Here is a 17,589-nt window from a genome sequence, read left to right as displayed (position 1 = left end):
CAGCCTCCAGGGAGAAGAGCCTGTGTGTGGGGTCAGCCGAGGCCTGCAGCCCTGAGCAGATTCCCTGGTAACATCAGCAACCCTGGCCCAAGCCCGGAGGCCTAAGGTCCTGGCGCCTGGGGAGCCAGAGCTGTAACCAGCATCAAAGTCTGGGATTAGTGATGCTGGGAGGAGCTCTTAGCATCTTTAGAGCCTGGACAATAGGCTTAAACTCCCAGCAGCTGCAAAGCCCTGGACACCAGCAGCGAGGCCTGCCAGCACCGCCCCTGGCAAAGGCCCACCTGCGGCTTTGACCGGCCCCTGTGTGTGGGTCAAACGAGGTGGCCTGGATTCCACTCTCCCAAGGCCGGCTCATCCCTTAGCCAGGGCAGAAACTTCCAGAGTAACTAACCCCTGGCCACGGCCCAATTCTCATTGTCAGAGGGTCCGATGAAAAGAGGGGCAGGCAGGCCTGACTCCATCCACTCTGCCCCTTACAGTCGGCCTCAGTCTCCCCATCTGGCCAATGGGAAGAATCTTACCCCCACGCCCACCCCAGGGAACTGAGAAGGTCAAGTGGTGCATTTCATGAACATGGCGGGAAACAGTGCAGGGACCCCCACGCACCTGCTGTATTGGTGGTTTGGGTTTGAAAGCAATGGGATCAGGAAGGGGAGAAAGCTCGTGAATGGTTACTCCCAGGAGCCCTCCAGCTAGAAGTGCTTCCTCAGAGTTCGCAGGGCCCTTCTGGAGAGGGGAGGGGCAGCAGATCAGAAAGATAAGCTTCCTTATAAACTCACTGGGCATTTCCAGGGACAGGGCTGAGGACCCTGGGGGGCCAAGGAACCGCCCAGGCCAGTGCCCACTTCCTCACGTACCCCAGGCGAGCCCAAGCTGCCAGTTAGGACTGCCTTCGAGTAAGAGCCGTGTGATGATTGGAAGACCTTGAAACTTTGGGGAGAGGCAGATAGATAGATAGATAGATAGATAGATAGATAGATGATAGATAATTTTATATAAACTGCGCCTCAGAAGTTTCCCGACTCTGTAGGGAGACAGGCCCATAGGCAGTTAGAGCAGCAGAATGTGAGTGGTGCCCCTGGGGCATCTCAGGATGCCTCAGCCATCAAATCAGGAGGGCTTCCTGGTGGAGGAGACGCATGAACTGCATCTGGAAGGATGACTGGCCAGGTGACGAGGCAGAGAAGGAAAGGGAAAGGGAAGGGAAGGGAAGGGAAGGAAGGGAAGGGGAAGGGAAGAGAAGGGGGAACCTCAATTACAGCAGTTCTAAGAAATTTTGGCCAGGCTGATGGGGAGAGCCTCACTTAATGTCACATGTTGGGGGGGGGGAGGGGAGGGAGATGAGCAGTGATATTGGCTCCATCTATAAACAGCCTAAGGATGGGAAGGGTGGCTTAGATCAGTCTGTGTGCAGTTGACTTGCAGGAGTGACCCAGACTCACACTCCTGACCCAAGTCCCTGGCTGAGGGGGAGCTCGGGGTCCTAGAGGATGGCTGCCAGTCCCTTCTTGCCCCCGCCCTCCAAGCCATGTTCCATACCACCCCCATTTTTTTTATAAGACACCCAGGGAGCCACTCTTCCCATTGCAGCTCCCAAACCATCACAGACTCCCACCTCCCCTGGTGCCAGGCCCCACTACCAGCTCCCTGGCTATCAGCGAGCCTGGATTTGTGGGGAGGGGAAGGAACTGGGGGCAGGAAGGACCACTTTTTCAAACGCTGTTATTTAATCTTCACCACAGCTCTGCAGGGCCCATGTTTCTATGCCCATTTCACAGATGTAGAGACTGAGGCCCGATGTAAAAGAGCACTGTTCTGAGTGCTTTCCGGCGTTAACTCAGGGAAGCCTGTCACAGCCACTGTTACCCCTGTTTTGCAGAGGCCACCTAGGACAGGCGGGGGCTCTCCTGGAGCCATTGTTTGGGGTTCTCTGAAGGAGGCAAAAGAGGTGGCCCCAGTTTTGCTTGCTGCAAGCTGGCTGTGGACTGGCCGCCCTTGAGCACCGCTCCCTCTGCAGGCCTTAAAGGGGCAAAGCCCACTGCACTCCCGCTTTCCCTGGGAAAGGCTATTTTTTGTTCCAACTGGCCGTCCAGGGGGTCCCTTGAGACGGCTGGCCTCTCTCCAGGACACAGGCCTGGAACTTGGCCCAGCCCCAGGCAGAGGCCTCAGAAATCAAGCTGGGCAGCTTGAAGACGAGGGGAAACTGAGGCCACAAGAGGAGGCAGGCAGGACCTCTGACCCAGCCCCACCCTCACCCCGCCATGACATAGGTACTCTCATTGTGCCCATTGTACAGACGGAGAAACTAAGGTTTCTAAGAGGTCACAGGGCTAATAGATGGTAAGGCTGTGATTCGAACCCGGCCAAGCTGACCCACAGGCGACTTCAGAACTGCCCGCTTCTGCCGAGGCTGAACTGCCCCTCCTGCTCTCGGGGAGAGACCCCGTCCCTGGCAGACATCCCAGCCTGTAATTGCATAGGCCCCGTGACGGGGAGTCCCCTCCTGAAGAGCCTGACACCATGTGAGGCCCAGCACTCAGCCTGAGCACATGGAGCCCTCCTGATTCTCCCACAAACCCTATAACAACAGCATTTACTAGTGCCTCCATCTGTGCATCAGGATTCTGCAGATGAGAAACTTACCCAAGGATCCTCCCAAACGGAGGATCTGAGAGGAAAGCAAGCGCTGGCCAGGCCCTCCGAGGGGTAGGGGAGTTCGCCTCTCAAAGGCAGAGCCCTCGCCCTCACGTCCCTTCAAGGTCTGCCCCACCTCGTCCATCTGTATGGGCACAGGTGTAGGCCAGATGGTCGGCTGGATGAGGTGGCAACATTGCCTCTGCCTGCTCAGATCCCACGTGTGTACCAGTTACTTGGATCAGTGTTCTTGGGATTCCCAGAAATGAGCACTGGATTTGAGTTTGGAAAACTGGGCTCCAAATCCTATCTTTCCAGCTTTCTGTGCAAACCCTTCCTTCCCCTTCCCTGAACCTTAATTGCCTCATCTGTAAAATGGGAGCATCAAGTCTCCTGGAAGGAGTGGAGGTGTTGCAGAACTAATCCCAGTTAATTCAACAAAAAGCACTCTTTCCTTCTAGGGCTGCTGTCGGGGCAATGCCATGAAATAATTGACAAACGGAAAAGATCTGAATACCATCTGAGACACGGGGTAGGGTCTGGCAAGTCTGGAATTATATAGGATTACATAGGATGTGGCAAAAGAGGCTTTGCAGGTGTAGTTAAGTTGAGGATCTTCAGATGGGGAGAGTATCCTGGATTATCCAGGTGGGACCAATATAATCACAAGAGTTCTTATAAGACGGTGGTTCTCAACCTTGGCTGCACATTAGAATCACCTGGGAATCTTTTTAAAATCCTGATTTCTGGGCCTCATCCTCCGGAAATTCTGTTTCTTTGTTACTAATGTTGTGGTCCCACCCCATAACAAAGAAACAGAATTTCCGGAGGATGAGGCCCAGAAATCAGGATTTTATAAAGATTCCCAGGTGATTCTAATGTGCAGCCAAGGTTGAGAACCACTGTCCCAGAGCATCTGGTGAGGGAAAGGCACACAGCTGAGTGCTGTCCATATGCCTATGATCAGCCCAAATCGGCCAACAACCGCCTTGGGGTGAGGGCCTGGAGGGTCCCCATCAAATGCTTGCTTTCATCCAGAGCCACAAGAAGGCTGCAAACAACGCACCCCCACTAATCATTTATTCTCATCTGCACACATCTGATCTAAGCCGCCCACGCTGGGCTACTCAGCTTCAGGTGCAGGCCCTGCCGCTCGGCTTGCTCGGCTCGGCTCGGGGCTCCTCTGTGCAGGCTGGGCTCAGGCTGCCCCAGGTTGTTCACTCTGATCAGCCCTTATCAGGGCCAACAACCGCCTTGGGGTGAGGGCCTGGAGGATCCCCATCAAATGCTTGCTTTCACCCAGAGCCACAAGAAGGCTGCAAACAAAGCACTCCCACTAATCATTTATTCTCATCTGCACACATCTGATCTAAGCCGCCCACGCTGGGCTACTCAGCTTCAGGTGCAGGCCCTGCCGCTCGGCTCGCTCGGGGCTCCTCTGTGCAGGCTGGGCTCAGGCTGCCCCAGGTGTGTTCACTCTGGGGCCCAGCGCAGGGCAGTGCCTCCAGGGGGAGCTCTTCTCCCGGCGATGGCAGAAGAGCAAGCCCCACAGCACAAGCCAAGTCAAGTGGCTGCTTTATCACGTCCACCAGCATCCACTGGCCAGAGCAAGTTCATGGCCAAGCCCAGTCTCGATGGGGAGAGGAGAGGGGATACTCTGCCTCCAGGGAGAGGGGTGAGCATTTGCCAAGCAAACCAAATTATAGCACGAGTATTTTGGATATTTTTAAAAAGACCTCATGTGATTCTCATGTTCAGCCAGGGCTCAGAACCATTGACCTACGGTCACGCTGCTTGTCAGCCAGTCAAAACGAAAATCAGGCTTAATTAATTTTACTTTATTTCCTAAAAGCAGTTTGACTCAACCAGTGTTCATTTTTCCTTGAGGCATGTCTGGGTTTGTTTGTTTGTGTGTTGTTTTTAATGAGAGTCCCTGGAATTAACATGACAATTTTTTTAAACAATTGATTTTAATTAGCTCACGAGATTATAAGTAACAGGCCTATGTATGAGCCCTAGCACGCAGTGCCGAGAAATGGAAAAATGCCGGGAGAAGATGTTGTTGGGTAATTGGAAGGAAGGAATGTGAGCACTGTTGTGAACACTCCGTGAGGACAGGGATTTTTGTCGGTTGGCATCATTGTTGTATCACCAATGCTTAGACGAGTGCCTGACACAGAGTCAGTGCTCAATAAGTAATCCCTCATTAATGGTGCGTGCATTCATAGCGAGAGGCTGTCTGGAATGGAAGACTGAATGGTGGATGAGTGGATGGTTGGTGAGATAGATAGATGTATAGTTGGATGGATGGGAGGAGGGATGGAAAATGGATGGGTAGGTGGACAGACAGAATGATCAGAGGGTGGATAATGGAGGGATGGGTGGGTGTTGGATGACTGGATGGATAGGTAGATGAGTACATGGATAGGAGCATGAATGGTTGGGTGGGTGGATGATTAGGTGGTTGGATAAATGTGTGGATAAGTGGACAGATGGGAGGGTGGATGGATAAATGAGTGGTTGGATGGACAGATGGGTGCATGGGGAAATGCATAAAAGGACAGATGGGTGGCTGGTTCATAGATTCGTGGATGCCAGAAGATAGCAGAGACTTCCCAGTGGGTAAACATAGATGTTTTGCAAAATTGTTAGTGACCAGGATGTTTTGGTCTCCTCACAGGGTTTTCTGATTTGCTGTTTCCTCCTCCCCACCAAGTGTCTCCTCTGGAGACCGGGGTGAGAGGTGCAAGAGATGGCCACGGAGATCAGCGCTCCGGGCACACAGCGTGCCATTGGGAACGAGGAGTACAGCCTGTACAGCAGCCTGAGCGAGGAGGAGCTGGTCCAGATGGCCATTGAGCAGAGTCTGGCTGACAAGACCCGGGGTCCAACCACTACTGAGGCCTCCCTGTCCGCACGTGCCAACCGCCAGCCTGCCCATTTCTACCCATGGACCAGGTAAGCCAGGGGAGGCCACCTGGGCCGTTCATAAGGTGCTGATCCCAAGCGCTACTAATTCAAATCCAAAATGATTTACATTTATTAACTGAACTTCCTGAGCTCTGACAGCGCCAGGTGCTGGGTGAGGTGCTACATGCACTTTGCCTCATTTAACCCTCTTACGAACCTTCTAGGAGGCTCTGTGCTAGATTCCCATTTTACAGATGAAGAAACTGAAGCTCAAGGCAGAGTAACTAGTCTCAGACCACACAGCGAGGAGATGGTGTTGCAGAGCCTGGGCTGTGGCCGGGCCTTGCACTTCCTGACTGCATGTTTGAATGCAGTGGACGGATACCCGAGTCTGCCCAGAGCTCCCACCCCATCTGTGCAGTCTCCCTGGGTGTCTGAGAAGCAAATAACATCTTCCCAGCAAGGCCACAGCGAGGAGATGGTGTTGCAGAGCCTGGGCTGTGGCCGGGCCTTGCACTTCCTGACTGCATGTTTGAATGCAGTGGACGGATACCCGAGTCTGCCCAGAGCTCCCAACCCCATCTGTGCAGTCTCCCTGGGGAAACGTGTCTGAGAAGCAAATAACATCTTCCCAGCAAGGTGATCCTGCCCCCTTGCTCTGGCACCTCTATCTCAGCATGATCCCATCCTCCCAGCAGCAGGACCAGCTAGAGCAGCACCCCAACAGAGGTATGAGACAGGCCACAGTTGCAATTCCACATACACCATTTTTTTGTGGTTTTAAAAAAATATATTTTTTATTGATTTCAGAGAGGAAGGGAGAGGGAGAGAGAGATAGGAACATCAATGATGAGAGAGCATCATTGATCGGCTGCCTCCTGCATGCCCCACACTGGGTGCCCTGACCGGGAATTGAGCCATGACCTCCTGGTTCATAGGTCGATGCTCAACCACTGAGCCACGCCAGCTGGACTCCACATGCACCATTTTGAATGTCCCAAGAGCCACATTACAAAGTAGAGAGAAACAGGTGAAATTAACTTATGCCTAAAGTATTATCATTTCCACATCATCAATATAAAAAAAATCACAAAAAAGATGTGTACATTCTTGTTTTCTCATATTAAGTCTTTGGAATCTGGTGTCTTTTGCACTCACCACGCATCTTGACTCAGACTCCCCACAAGAGCAGTGGCGGCAGGTCGATGCTCAACCACTGAGCCATGCCAGCTGGACTCCACATGCACCATTTTGAGTGTCCCAAGAGCCACATTACAAAGTAGAGAGGAACAGGTGAAATTAACTTATGCCTAGAATGTTACCATTTCCACATCATCAATATAAAAAAAATCACAAAAAGATGTGTACATTCTTGTTTTCTCATAGTAAGTCTTTGGAATCTGGTGTCTTTTGCACTCACCGCGCATCTCGACTCAGACTCTCCACATGAGCAGTGGCGGCCGTAAGGACACCGTCTTGGTCGGGGGGGAGCCGGGAACATGATTAAGCACTGGACCTTAGATGCTTTTAGAAAAGAAATACACACATTTAAAAGATGCTCTGCTCGCCAGGAGTCCAAGTCGAGTGTGTGTTGGGAAGTGGGTGACAGCAATGGGAGTGGCTGCTGCAACTGTGTTATCTTGGGCCCGGGCCTCAGATCTCATTGTCTCCAGCAGCTAGCTTGACTCCCTATGTGGCCCTGAGCAAGTCACCTCACCTTTCTGAAACACAGTCTCCTTCTCGAATAATAATAGCAACAACAGCAACAAAAAAATAAACAGACTTCCCCTCCCTCCTTGCCCCCCAGGTGTCCAGCCCCAGCTGATAGGGAGGAAGGTAGGTGATGGTGCGACGTTGGCCCTGGCCCAGGCTGGACCATCTCTGCGAGGCAGGCTGGCCAAAGGCCCGGGAAGTCTGTCACCAGGGAGTCCCTTCTAAAGGGGAAGGCAGGCAGCCTCCTTGGGCAGCTGGGAGGCTCCAGGTTATGGAGCTGCCCCTGAGGACATGCCATCTGGGGACTCAACCTGAGAAACAGAAGCCCAGAGCCAAGGACTCATGGTGACCTGTGCTCTAGGCCGCTCTGGTTCCTGTCCTGGCCAGTTCGTTCAGCGTAAGTTAGACCACAGCTTCCTCTTTCTCAGGAGGGATCAGAGAGCAGAGCAGCCTCCCTCCCACGGAGTCTTCAGCACAAGCCAGCATCCCGGGCCTCGCAGCCTTCTCCCAGCGCGGGAGCCCCACCCGGGAGTCCTGCGCCCAGACTCTGGCCTCCTCCTTCCTCTAGTGGAGAAGGAAGTAGAGACACACCATGAGGCCAGTGTAAACACTTACTCAGCCTCCTGAGAAAAAAGCGCTCAGAGAGAAGTAAAATGACTTATCCAAGGTCATGTGACCCTCACTGACGATCCAGGTACAGGTAATGTAGGGGAGAAGAATTCAGCCCTGCATCTTGTCACTCTCCCCCCACAAAAAATTTTTTTAATTGAAATTATTGGGGTGACATTAGTTAATAAAATTATATACGTTTCAGGTGTATAATTCTGTAATACATCATCCTTATATTGTATCGTGTGTTCACCACCCGATTCAAGTGTGTTTCCATCACCATTTATGCCCCTTTGCCCTCCCTACCTCCCTCCACCCCCTTGCCCTCTGGTAATCACCGTACTATGGTCTGTGTCTGAGTTTTTTCTTTGCTAATCATCTTCCTTTGCCCTCCGAGGGCTCCCTGAAAGGCGGGTCTGACTTCCCATCCCATGGAGAAGTAGGGTTCGTGCACTGCTGGCCAGAGCGGAACAGAACAGGGGGCGCCCCCAAGGTTACTAGGGTGGACTAGCCAGAGTGGGACCAGGAAGCTGGGTCTTCAGTCTTTGAACTTCTGCATTTTATTTAAGGTTGCATTTCTGAGAAGACAAACAAGGAAAGCATGAAGCAGGAACTTGCTTGGGCTGATGTGTACGCACTGTGAACAACTCGAATCAGTCCATCCACACTCACGGTGCACTTCTGAGGTGCCAGCTTCCTGGCACCTGGATGTGGATCAGGCCTGGTCCCTGCCCTGTCCAAGCTTGAAGTCTAATGCGTATAAAAGGCACAGAATTACCCAATGACCCAACAGGAAAGGTGTAGCAAAGGGGCTTGTCTCGGTTTCCGAGGGACACAGAAAGGGTCTTTTCACTTAGTCAAGGAGGTGGGCTTTGCAGGATGAATAAGAGTCCACCAAGCAGGGTAGACGAAGCAGACTTCTTTGAGCCTCAGTTTCCTCATCTGCAAAAGGGAGCTAATTGCATCTCCTTCACAAAGTGGACTCGAGGATGAAATGAGATGCTTTGGGCCATGTACCTAGCACAAGGCTTGGCATATAGCAAGCGCTCAACCAATCTCAGCTATGCGTGTGTGGGAAGGCAGACGTGGCAGCTGGAATTCCTGTTCTCTATGATTCCTCTCTGGCCAGCCCAGAAAGGATGGCGTGGTCAATGGGTGAGGGAGAAACAGAATTCTCACGGGAGGTAGGCTGATCCCAAAGACCTGTGGGAATGGCGGTGGCAATGCCGTGTGAGCCCCTCCTCTCTGTACCCGAGAGGGCAGGGCTGGTTCTCTAGGAATCTGAGGTGTTGGCATGTAGCCACCCAACACTGCGATTACCGTATGAAGGATGGCGTGGTCAATGGGTGAGGGAGAAACAGAATTCTCACGGGAGGTAGGCTGATCCCAAAGACCTGTGGGAACGGGATGGCGGTGGCAATGCTGTGTGAGGCCCTCCTCTCTGTACCCGAGAGGGCAGGGCTGGGTCTCCAGGAATCTGAGGTGTTGGCATGCAGCCACCCAACACTGCGATTACCGTATGGGTAGTACCCCTCCAAAGGCTTCGGTTTGTTTTGTTTCATTCATTTAAGTTTATCAAGTGCCTACTGTGTGCCAGGCGCTGTACTCATGACACCTGTGCTTGACATAGGGTGGGAATGAGGACCAGATGAGAGTACAGGTATAGGGTCTGGGCACAGTGGTGGGCAAGGGCAGACTCTTGAATTTGTGAGCTTCCTCCCTTTAAGATGCCTGCATGCCACCTGCGTTCAGCCAGGTCCTGCCCAAGGTAACCCCTCTCCTGGGGCGGCTAGGCTTCTCATTCACCGAGCAGCCAGCGGGCATCACAGTGTGGGGCACGCAGGAGGCAGCCGATCAATGGTTCTCTCTCTCATCAAGGCATCACAGTTCCTCCCCAAGGCGGAAGCCAGGACGGGGCAGTGGGGAGCTGGTGATGGTGCTGCACTCCTGACCCCCGCGCTGCCCGCCCACGCGAAGGACAGGCCCCTACCTGGGCCTCTTCTAGGGCACGACCTGCGCCCACATCCCGCCAGGTTCCTCTCACGTCCGATGAGTCAGCCCGTGGTTTTCCCCTGCGCTGGGCCTGGGAAGGAAGTGCCGCTGCAGCCTCAGCAGAGAGAGCACGAACCCAGTCAGGGCCTGGCTCCCCCTCCAGCCGAGTTCAGACTCACGACTCAGTAGCTCGGAGCACTCGCCCTGCCTGCCCCTAACACCCAGTTAACCACAATGTCAGGGCTCCCAGCACAAGTCCTCCTGCCCCCTTTTCAGCCTCTCCCCTGCGGCTCTGTGGTTGTGTGTGTGTGTCCTTGTCTCACGTCCCGCTGGCCCCCGAACATCTTGAGGATCAACAAAAAGAAGAGCCCTGGCCCAGCTGGTGTGGCTCAGTGGTTGAGCCAGGAGGTCACTGTTCGATTCCCGGTCAGGGCACATGCCCAGGTTGCGGGCTCGATCCCCAGTGTGGGGGGCATGCAGGAGGCAGCCAATCAATGGTTCTCTCTCATCACTGATGTTTCTATCTCTCTCTCCCTCTTCCTTCCTCTCTGATATCAATACAAACATATATTAAAAAAGGAAGCGCCATATTGGTCTGCATCCCAGGTGCTGGTACAGGGCGTGAGCGAGCAGGAACTGAGAGGTTCTTGCTGAACTAATTCGGTTTGCCCGTTTCTTCCTCTGCGAAGTGAGAGCACTACACCCCCGGCCTCCATCCTGGTGGCGGGACCGTCGACATGAGGCACAATCCCAGGGGCTGTCAGCACGCCGACTCGCTGCCGCCCCATCGGCCGCACAGTCTCATGGTTGCTGGCGCTGTTATTATGCCACCAGAGAGAGGGCCTCGTCCTGGGGTGGGGTCCGGGGCCTGACCGGTGCCTACCACCTTGCTGAACACGTTCCAGCTCTGGGAGGGAAAATGTTCGGTCTGTTCCCGCTGACTGGCCTGGGCTGGATCTTCACGCGGTGTTTTGTTCTTGCTTCACTGATGCTCGGATGTTCTGAACAGCAGAGGGAAATGCTAGACTTGGAGAACCTTGATGCGTTTCTGTCGTTAACAGCACAGGGTAACATGCCTTGGAGCTTAGTAACCTGTGATAAAATTCAAATGATATTTACAAAATGGGAGACCACACGTGGGCCGATGTTGAGGGCGGCTGGGACCTGAGGATCCTGTGGAGACCGAAGCCTGCCCAGCGCTCTCCCCCTGCCAGGGCCAGGAGCAAGCGCAGATAATTGCGCTGAGCCCGGGTTTCAGGGCAAGTGGGTTGGTCTCTCATCTGTTTGACACGTGGACTTTCCACGCGAGTTCATTTCAGCAAAGACTCCACGGCTACGACAGCAGCGAGGAACCCCTGGCCTGGTCCTACCTCCTCATTTTTTAAAAAATTGATTTCAGAGAGGAAGGGAGAGGGAGAGAGAGAAAGAAACATCAATAATGAGAAAGAATCATTGGTCGGTCGCCTCCTGCACGCCCCACACTGGAAATCGAGCCCACAACCCAGGCATGTGTCCTGACCGGGAATCGAATCGTGACCTCTGGTTTATAGGTTGATGCTCAACCACTGAGCCAGGCTGGCTGGGTCCTACCTCCTCATTTTGCAAAGGAGGAAACCGAGGCACAAAGAGGGGCAGGGCCTTGTTCAAAGCCGCAGGGCCTGTCGGGTGGCCTTAGAGCTGGAGAGGACTAAGGTGGGGGAGGTGGTGTCAGTGCTCTGCTCCCTCAGCAGCTGCAGCTGTGTGTGTGTGTGGGGGGGGGCGGTAGGGGGTAGCCCCCCACCTTGCAGAGTCCCGGTTTCCTCGTCTATAAAAGGCCGTGACATTGGCACCCACCCCCAGCGTTAACGAATGAGGAGTGGGTACCCAGGAGAAAGGAGGTGGTGACAACTAGAAGGGAGGAAAGGAGGAGACAGTGGTATCAGGGATGAGGATGAGGAAGGGGTGACCTGGAGCCCCCTGAGATGGGCTGGAGCAGTGGAATCAGGGGTCCTTCCTTCTCTCTCTGCCCCCTCACCCCTGCCACGGTATCCTGGCCTCGCTGAGGTACTCACAGAGTCTGTAGAGTCTGGCCTGTCCTGGAAGTGTGGGTCCTACTCAGGGTCAAGTTTCTAGCACCTCCATGCCCCACAGGAGAAGGGAGGGGAGGAGGTGACGGTGGTATCAGGGATGAGGATGAGGAAGGGGTGACCTGGAGCCCCTTGAGATGGGCTGGAGCAATGGAATCAGGGGTCCTTCCTTCTCTCTCTGACCCCTCACCCCTCCCACGGTGTCCTGGCCTCGCTGAGGTACCCACAGAGTCTGTAGAGTCTGGCCTGTCCTGGAAGTGTGGGTCCTACTCAGGGTCAAGTTTCTAGCACCTCCATGCCCCACAGGGTGCTGGTCACTGACAACAATGTCCTCCCCAATCCCATAGAGCACCCCCCAGAGGGGTGCCCCCGGTCCCAGGGCTGACCTGTTGGAAGGAGGGCCAGCATGGGCCACGTGTCCCATTCCCAACCAGATTCCTGCAGCGGCCACCACACCTCCTCTCACCCCTCCCATCCCTCCCATCTTCAGAATAGCCAGGTGGGGTGGGGAAACTGAGGCTCCGAAAGGCGAAACAATGATAAAATGAACGGTGGACACGACGGAGCACCCCTGTGCGGGGCCCTCTGCTAAGCACTTCACACCGTCCACTCACGGAGACCTCAGCCCTGAGACTAAGGCCCGGCGAGGCTCACCCTGCCCGAGGTCACGTGGCCAGAAGGTGCCAGAGCCTGAGTTTGAACCCACATTGGTCCGACTCCACGCCCTGACCCCTAGGACCTTCCCCCGCATCCTTTTGCTAAAACCTTTATTTATTTTAAAATATTTTTTATTGATTTCAGAGAGGTAGGGAGAGGGAGAGAGATATAGAAACATCAATGATGTGAGAGAATCATTGATCGGCTGCCAACTGGGGATCAAGCCTGCAACCCAGGCACACGCCCCGACTGGGAATCGAACCGTGACCTCCTGGTTCATAGGTCGATGCTCAACCACTGAGCCACCCCGGCCGGGCTGCTGACACCTTTCTACTATACGTTCCCAACCCTGGGACGCAGGCCTCGCTAACGAGGAGCCGGCGAGGTGGGGTGGGGACAAAGACCAGCCTGGTTTCAGCTCCGCTCCCCTGCCCCCTCCCCCATGAAGCTCTTGTCCATCGCGGTGAGGACGGGGCCTGGCCAGCCCTGAGGCTGAGACCCTTTCATCCTGGGACCTGCCGCTGACAGTCTCACATCCTCCCGGGTGAAGAATGTCACCTTGTTTCATATCTGCCTCCTGTGTGGTTGGCTGGGGAAGGGGACCGCAGGAGTGGGGTGAGGTTAACCTCATTGTTGTCTTATATGGTCATTTAAATCTCCCAGGGCTTCCTCCAAGGGCCAAAAATAATCCGAGACACAGCAGCTGTGTCCAGCACAGAGCGGACCGGGCCATCTGCTTTGGTTCAGAGCCCTGCGTCTGTCTGTCAGTCTCTCCCCCTCAAGCTCCCTCTGTCCTCGGACCTGCCTCTGGCCATGACCTGCTTCTCATATGCAGAGTATTTTTCCCTCTTTCACTCCTGCCCTGCACCCTCCAGGTCCACGGCGCCTCCCGAGAGCGGCTCGGCCCACTTGGGCCTGTTCCAGGGGGTCATGCAGAAATACAACCGCAACAAGGCCTCCCAGCTGGCGTAAGTGACCCCGGGCCTGCCCCTGAGACCATCCAGGCTCCTCTCCCAACTGGGGATGGTGGGGGAGAGGGGTGGGAAGCCTGCCCCCAGGCCCCAGGCGGGGGGGCACTCTGGGGGAGACCTCCCAGGCACACCCCTCCCTAGGGTGTCCCCCTGAGACCCAGTGCTCTGCTGAGCTGGGCTTGGTGGTCACAGACTCGGCCCTCAAGCGATGGCCAGGCTGTGACTGTGATGAATCTGAACGAGCCCTGTGTATTGGGGGGCTGTGGGCTCTGAATCTGGGGACCCAGCGGGGAGCCGGCCCTAGAACCTCTGAGGCCCAGAGGGGTTCGGAGGAGCCAGAACTGATAAGTCAGCCACACCCTCTGTCTCAGTCTCCCCCACCCCTTGTCATCACTGCGGGGGGCAGGGTTCGTTTCGCTTTGTTGCCTTTATTTGTTAAGTGCCAGGTGCTAAAATCCAGAAATAATCGAGTTACCGATTCCCGGAGGATGTGTTAGTCCGGCACCAGGGTGCTGGGCTAGGTGTGTCCGTGGGAAATAGCTCTGTACCGTTTGCTTCTCTCTCCCCATATGGACCCCAGAAGCAGCTAAAAGCAAAAGAAGGGCCATCGCTGGCACCCTGTCCGCTTGCCCGGCTGTGCTGGGGAGAGGGGAGGAGGCCATGGCCGATGTGTCGCTCCTCCTCCCCAGCCCATTGTGAGCCCCCACTTCCGCGGTGCCGCCGGTGGGGTTTGACTGTGGAGGAGACCCGGGTTCTGGTCTCAGCGCTGCCGCGGTTTCCTGTGACTGCCCGGGAGTCGCTGTGAGGTTAGAGGACAGAGCGGCCTCCAGGGTCCTGTTCAGGTCCTTAGTTTCTGAGGGCCTGACACCCCAGCGGCCACTCCCACCCTCAGGGCGGGACTTTGGCTGGGCTCACAGAGAAGCCATCCTCGGCTCCAGGGGGAGGACACCAGGCTGGTGGCGCCCCGGCAAGGCCACAAGAACAGCCAGCCGCCTCTTTCCACTTCAGCCGGGGCCCCCAGGAGACCTTCCAGGGAGACGGGACACATACCCCTCTGGGGCTGCTCTGGCCGCTCATCAGAGGAACTCGTCAGGGCTGGGGACCCAGCGGGGAGCCGGCCCTAGAACCTCTGAGGCCCAGAGGGGTTCGGAGGAGCCAGAACTGATAAGTCAGCCACACCCTCTGTCTCAGTCTCCCCCACCCCTTGTCATCACTGCGGGGGGCAGGGTTCGTTTCGCTTTGTTGCCTTTATTTGTTAAGTGCCAGGTGCTAAAATCCAAAAATAATCGAGTTACCAATTACCGGAGGATCTGTTAGCCCTAGGTGTGTCCGTGGGAAATAGCTCTGTACCGTTTGCTTCTCTCTCCCTATATGGACCCCAGAAGCAGCTAAAAGCAAAAGAAGGGCCATCGCTGGCACCCTGTCCGCTTGCCCGGCTGTGCTGGGGAGAAGGGAGGAGGCCATGGCCGATGTGTCGCTCCTCCTCCCCAGCCCATTGTGAGCCCCCACTTCCGCGGTGCCGCCGGTGGGGTTTGACTGTGGAGGAGACCCGGGTTCTGGTCTCAGCGCTGCCGCGGTTTCCTGTGACTGCCCGGGAGTCGCTGTGAGGTTAGAGGACAGAGCGGCCTCCAGGGTCCTGTTCAGGTCCTTAGTTTCTGAGGGCCTGACACCCCAGCGGCCACTCCCACCCTCAGGGCGGGACTTTGGCTGGGCTCACAGAGAAGCCATCCTCGGCTCCAGGGGGAGGACACCAGGCTGGTGGCGCCCCGGCAAGGCCACAAGAACAGCCAGCCGCCTCTTTCCACTTCAGCCGGGGCCCCCAGGAGACCTTCCAGGGAGACGGGACACATACCCCTCTGGGGCTGCTCTGGCCGCTCATCAGAGGAACTCGTCAGGGCGGCAGTGATGGCGTTGATGGGGATTCCAGGGCTTATCTGGTCAGTTACCCATCATCCTTGCTGGGTCTGTCACTTAACTGGCATCTAAGCTCCCAAGCTATTAATAACCGAGAGGCTGAGAGTCAGGGGGAAGTTTGCTCCGGCTGGAGGAAGCAGTGGGAGGGTGGAGGGGCTGGCCTGGGAGACGCTGAGGGCCTATCCCAGCCTTGGACAGGAGTGGGGCCCCGTCACTTCTCCACCTGGGAAGTGGGGCCGCATCTGTAGAATGTTCTCCAGGAGGAGATCTGGGAGTCATAGGCATCATGGTCTTCACTGACTCTCCAAGGATGGGGGGAGGGAGCTCTGGGAATGCATGCGTGATGAATGGATGAATGAATGAATGAATGAATGAAGTCACTTTAATAGGCCAAGCAAAGAAGTTATCATTTGTATTAGCCCTGGGGGAATGCATGCGTGATGAATGGATGAATGAATGAATGCATGAATGAATGAAGTCGCTTTAATGAGCCAAGCAAAGAAGTTATCATTTGTATTAGCCCTGAATTCTTTTTGACATTCAGAGTTTTAAATTTATTGATTAATCAGATTGATTAATCCTTCTAGAACTTAAGTCTTTCAGGTCCTTAGTTTCTGAGGGCCTGACACCCCAGCGGCCACTCCCACCCTCGGGGCGGGACTTTGGCTGGGCTCACAGAGAAGCCATCCTCGGCTCCAGGGGGAGGACACCAGGCTGGTGGCGCCCCGAGAGTGTTCTCACTATGCTGCCCCCCCCCGCCCCGCCCAAGGCCACAAGAACAGCTGGCCGCCTCTTTCCACTTCAGCCAGGGCCCCCAGGAGACCTTCCAGGGAGACGGGACACATACCCCTCTGGGGCTGCTCTGGCCGCTCATCAGAGGAACTCGTCAGGGCGGCAGTGATGGCGTTGATGGGGATTCCAGGGCTTATCTGGTCAGTTACCCATCATCCTTGCTGGGTCTGTCACTTAACTGGCATCTAAGCTCCCAAGCTATTAATAACCGAGAGGCTGAGAGTCAGGGGGAAGTTTGCTCCGGCTGGAGGAAGCAGTGGGAGGGTGGAGGGGCTGGCCTTGGAGACCCTGAGGGCCTATCCCAGCCTCGGACAGGGGTGGGGCCCTGTCACTTCTCCACCTGGGAAGTGGGGCCGCATCTGTAGAATGTTCTCCAGGAGGAGATCTGGGAGTCATAGGCATCATGGTCTTCACTGACTCTCCAAGGATGGGGGGAGGGAGCTCTGGGAATGCATGCGTGATGAATGGATGAATGAATGAATGAATGAATGAAGTCACTTTAATAGGCCAAGCAAAGAAGTTATCATTTGTATTAGCCCTGGATTCTTTTTGACATTCAGAGTTTTAAATTTATTGATTAATCAGATTGATTAATCCTTCTAGAACTTAAGTCTTTCAGCTGCTAAAAGTTCTGGGGTGAGGATAAGGGTCAGGAGCAAGAAGAGGGTTGCTGAGTGCAGAGTTCCCCTCGGAGGGGTCTGTGCCTTCGTCTCAGAGCTGCTCAAAGCGCAATCGGCCCCAGAGGTGAAGGTGCTGGGCCAGTGTGGGAGCCCTGTGCTCAGGGAAGGAGGTGAAGTGTCGCTAACACCGCCTGCGGGGTCAGTCTTCCATCCCTTTGGAGGCCGGCACTGTACACTCCAATCCTCTGGGCGGACATGGTCTTGGTGTAACACCAGAGGCAGCCACTAACAACCACAGGGATAGAGGGGTCCCCTAATTCTCTTCCAGCCACCAATGAGCCTTGTCTAAAAGGGACCCCGTGTCCAGCTGTGGAAGTGGAGGAGCTTGCCATGTTTCAACCGTTTCTAGCAGTTTCCCTATGTGGCAGGCGTTTGGAGATTAAAGCTGTGAAAACGCCCAGGATGCTCACAGGGGGAGTGAACCTGGCGAGGCTTGATCCGGACCCACGCCCACCTTTGTAGGCCAGTGTGTCCTCCAGATGCCCCAGGGAGGCCATTGCCACAAATGTTTTGAACAAGATGTAAATAAAATGCCCCAAGAAACAAGCAAAACTCTGATTTAAAAAAAGCCTATCTTTTTGGAAACAGAAGGGATGAAGGTGTGAAATAATTGTTGGGGTTCCCAGGTTCTGAATTCTTCCTTTTTTTCCT

General features: G+C 55.0%; 1 protein-coding gene across 1 annotated transcript in view; it reads left to right on the top strand.

Annotated features, from left to right (window-relative positions):
• Window positions 1-17,589, top strand: part of ASB2 (ankyrin repeat and SOCS box containing 2) — a 40,061-nt gene that overhangs the window by 4,020 nt on the left and 18,452 nt on the right. The window contains exons 2-3 of the mRNA XM_005877885.2: window positions 5,315-5,592; window positions 13,457-13,549. Coding sequence (XP_005877947.1) covers window positions 5,387-5,592; window positions 13,457-13,549 — 299 coding nt within the window. The 5' untranslated portion in view covers window positions 5,315-5,386. The remainder of the gene's footprint in view (window positions 1-5,314; window positions 5,593-13,456; window positions 13,550-17,589) is intronic.

The sequence above is a fragment of the Myotis brandtii genome, unplaced genomic scaffold (genome assembly GCF_000412655.1).
Source record: "Myotis brandtii unplaced genomic scaffold, ASM41265v1 scaffold535, whole genome shotgun sequence".
Classification (NCBI taxonomy): Eukaryota; Metazoa; Chordata; class Mammalia; order Chiroptera; family Vespertilionidae; genus Myotis; species Myotis brandtii.
Note: the sequence above shows the minus strand (reverse complement) of the source record. Positions and strands in the feature narration are given on the sequence as shown.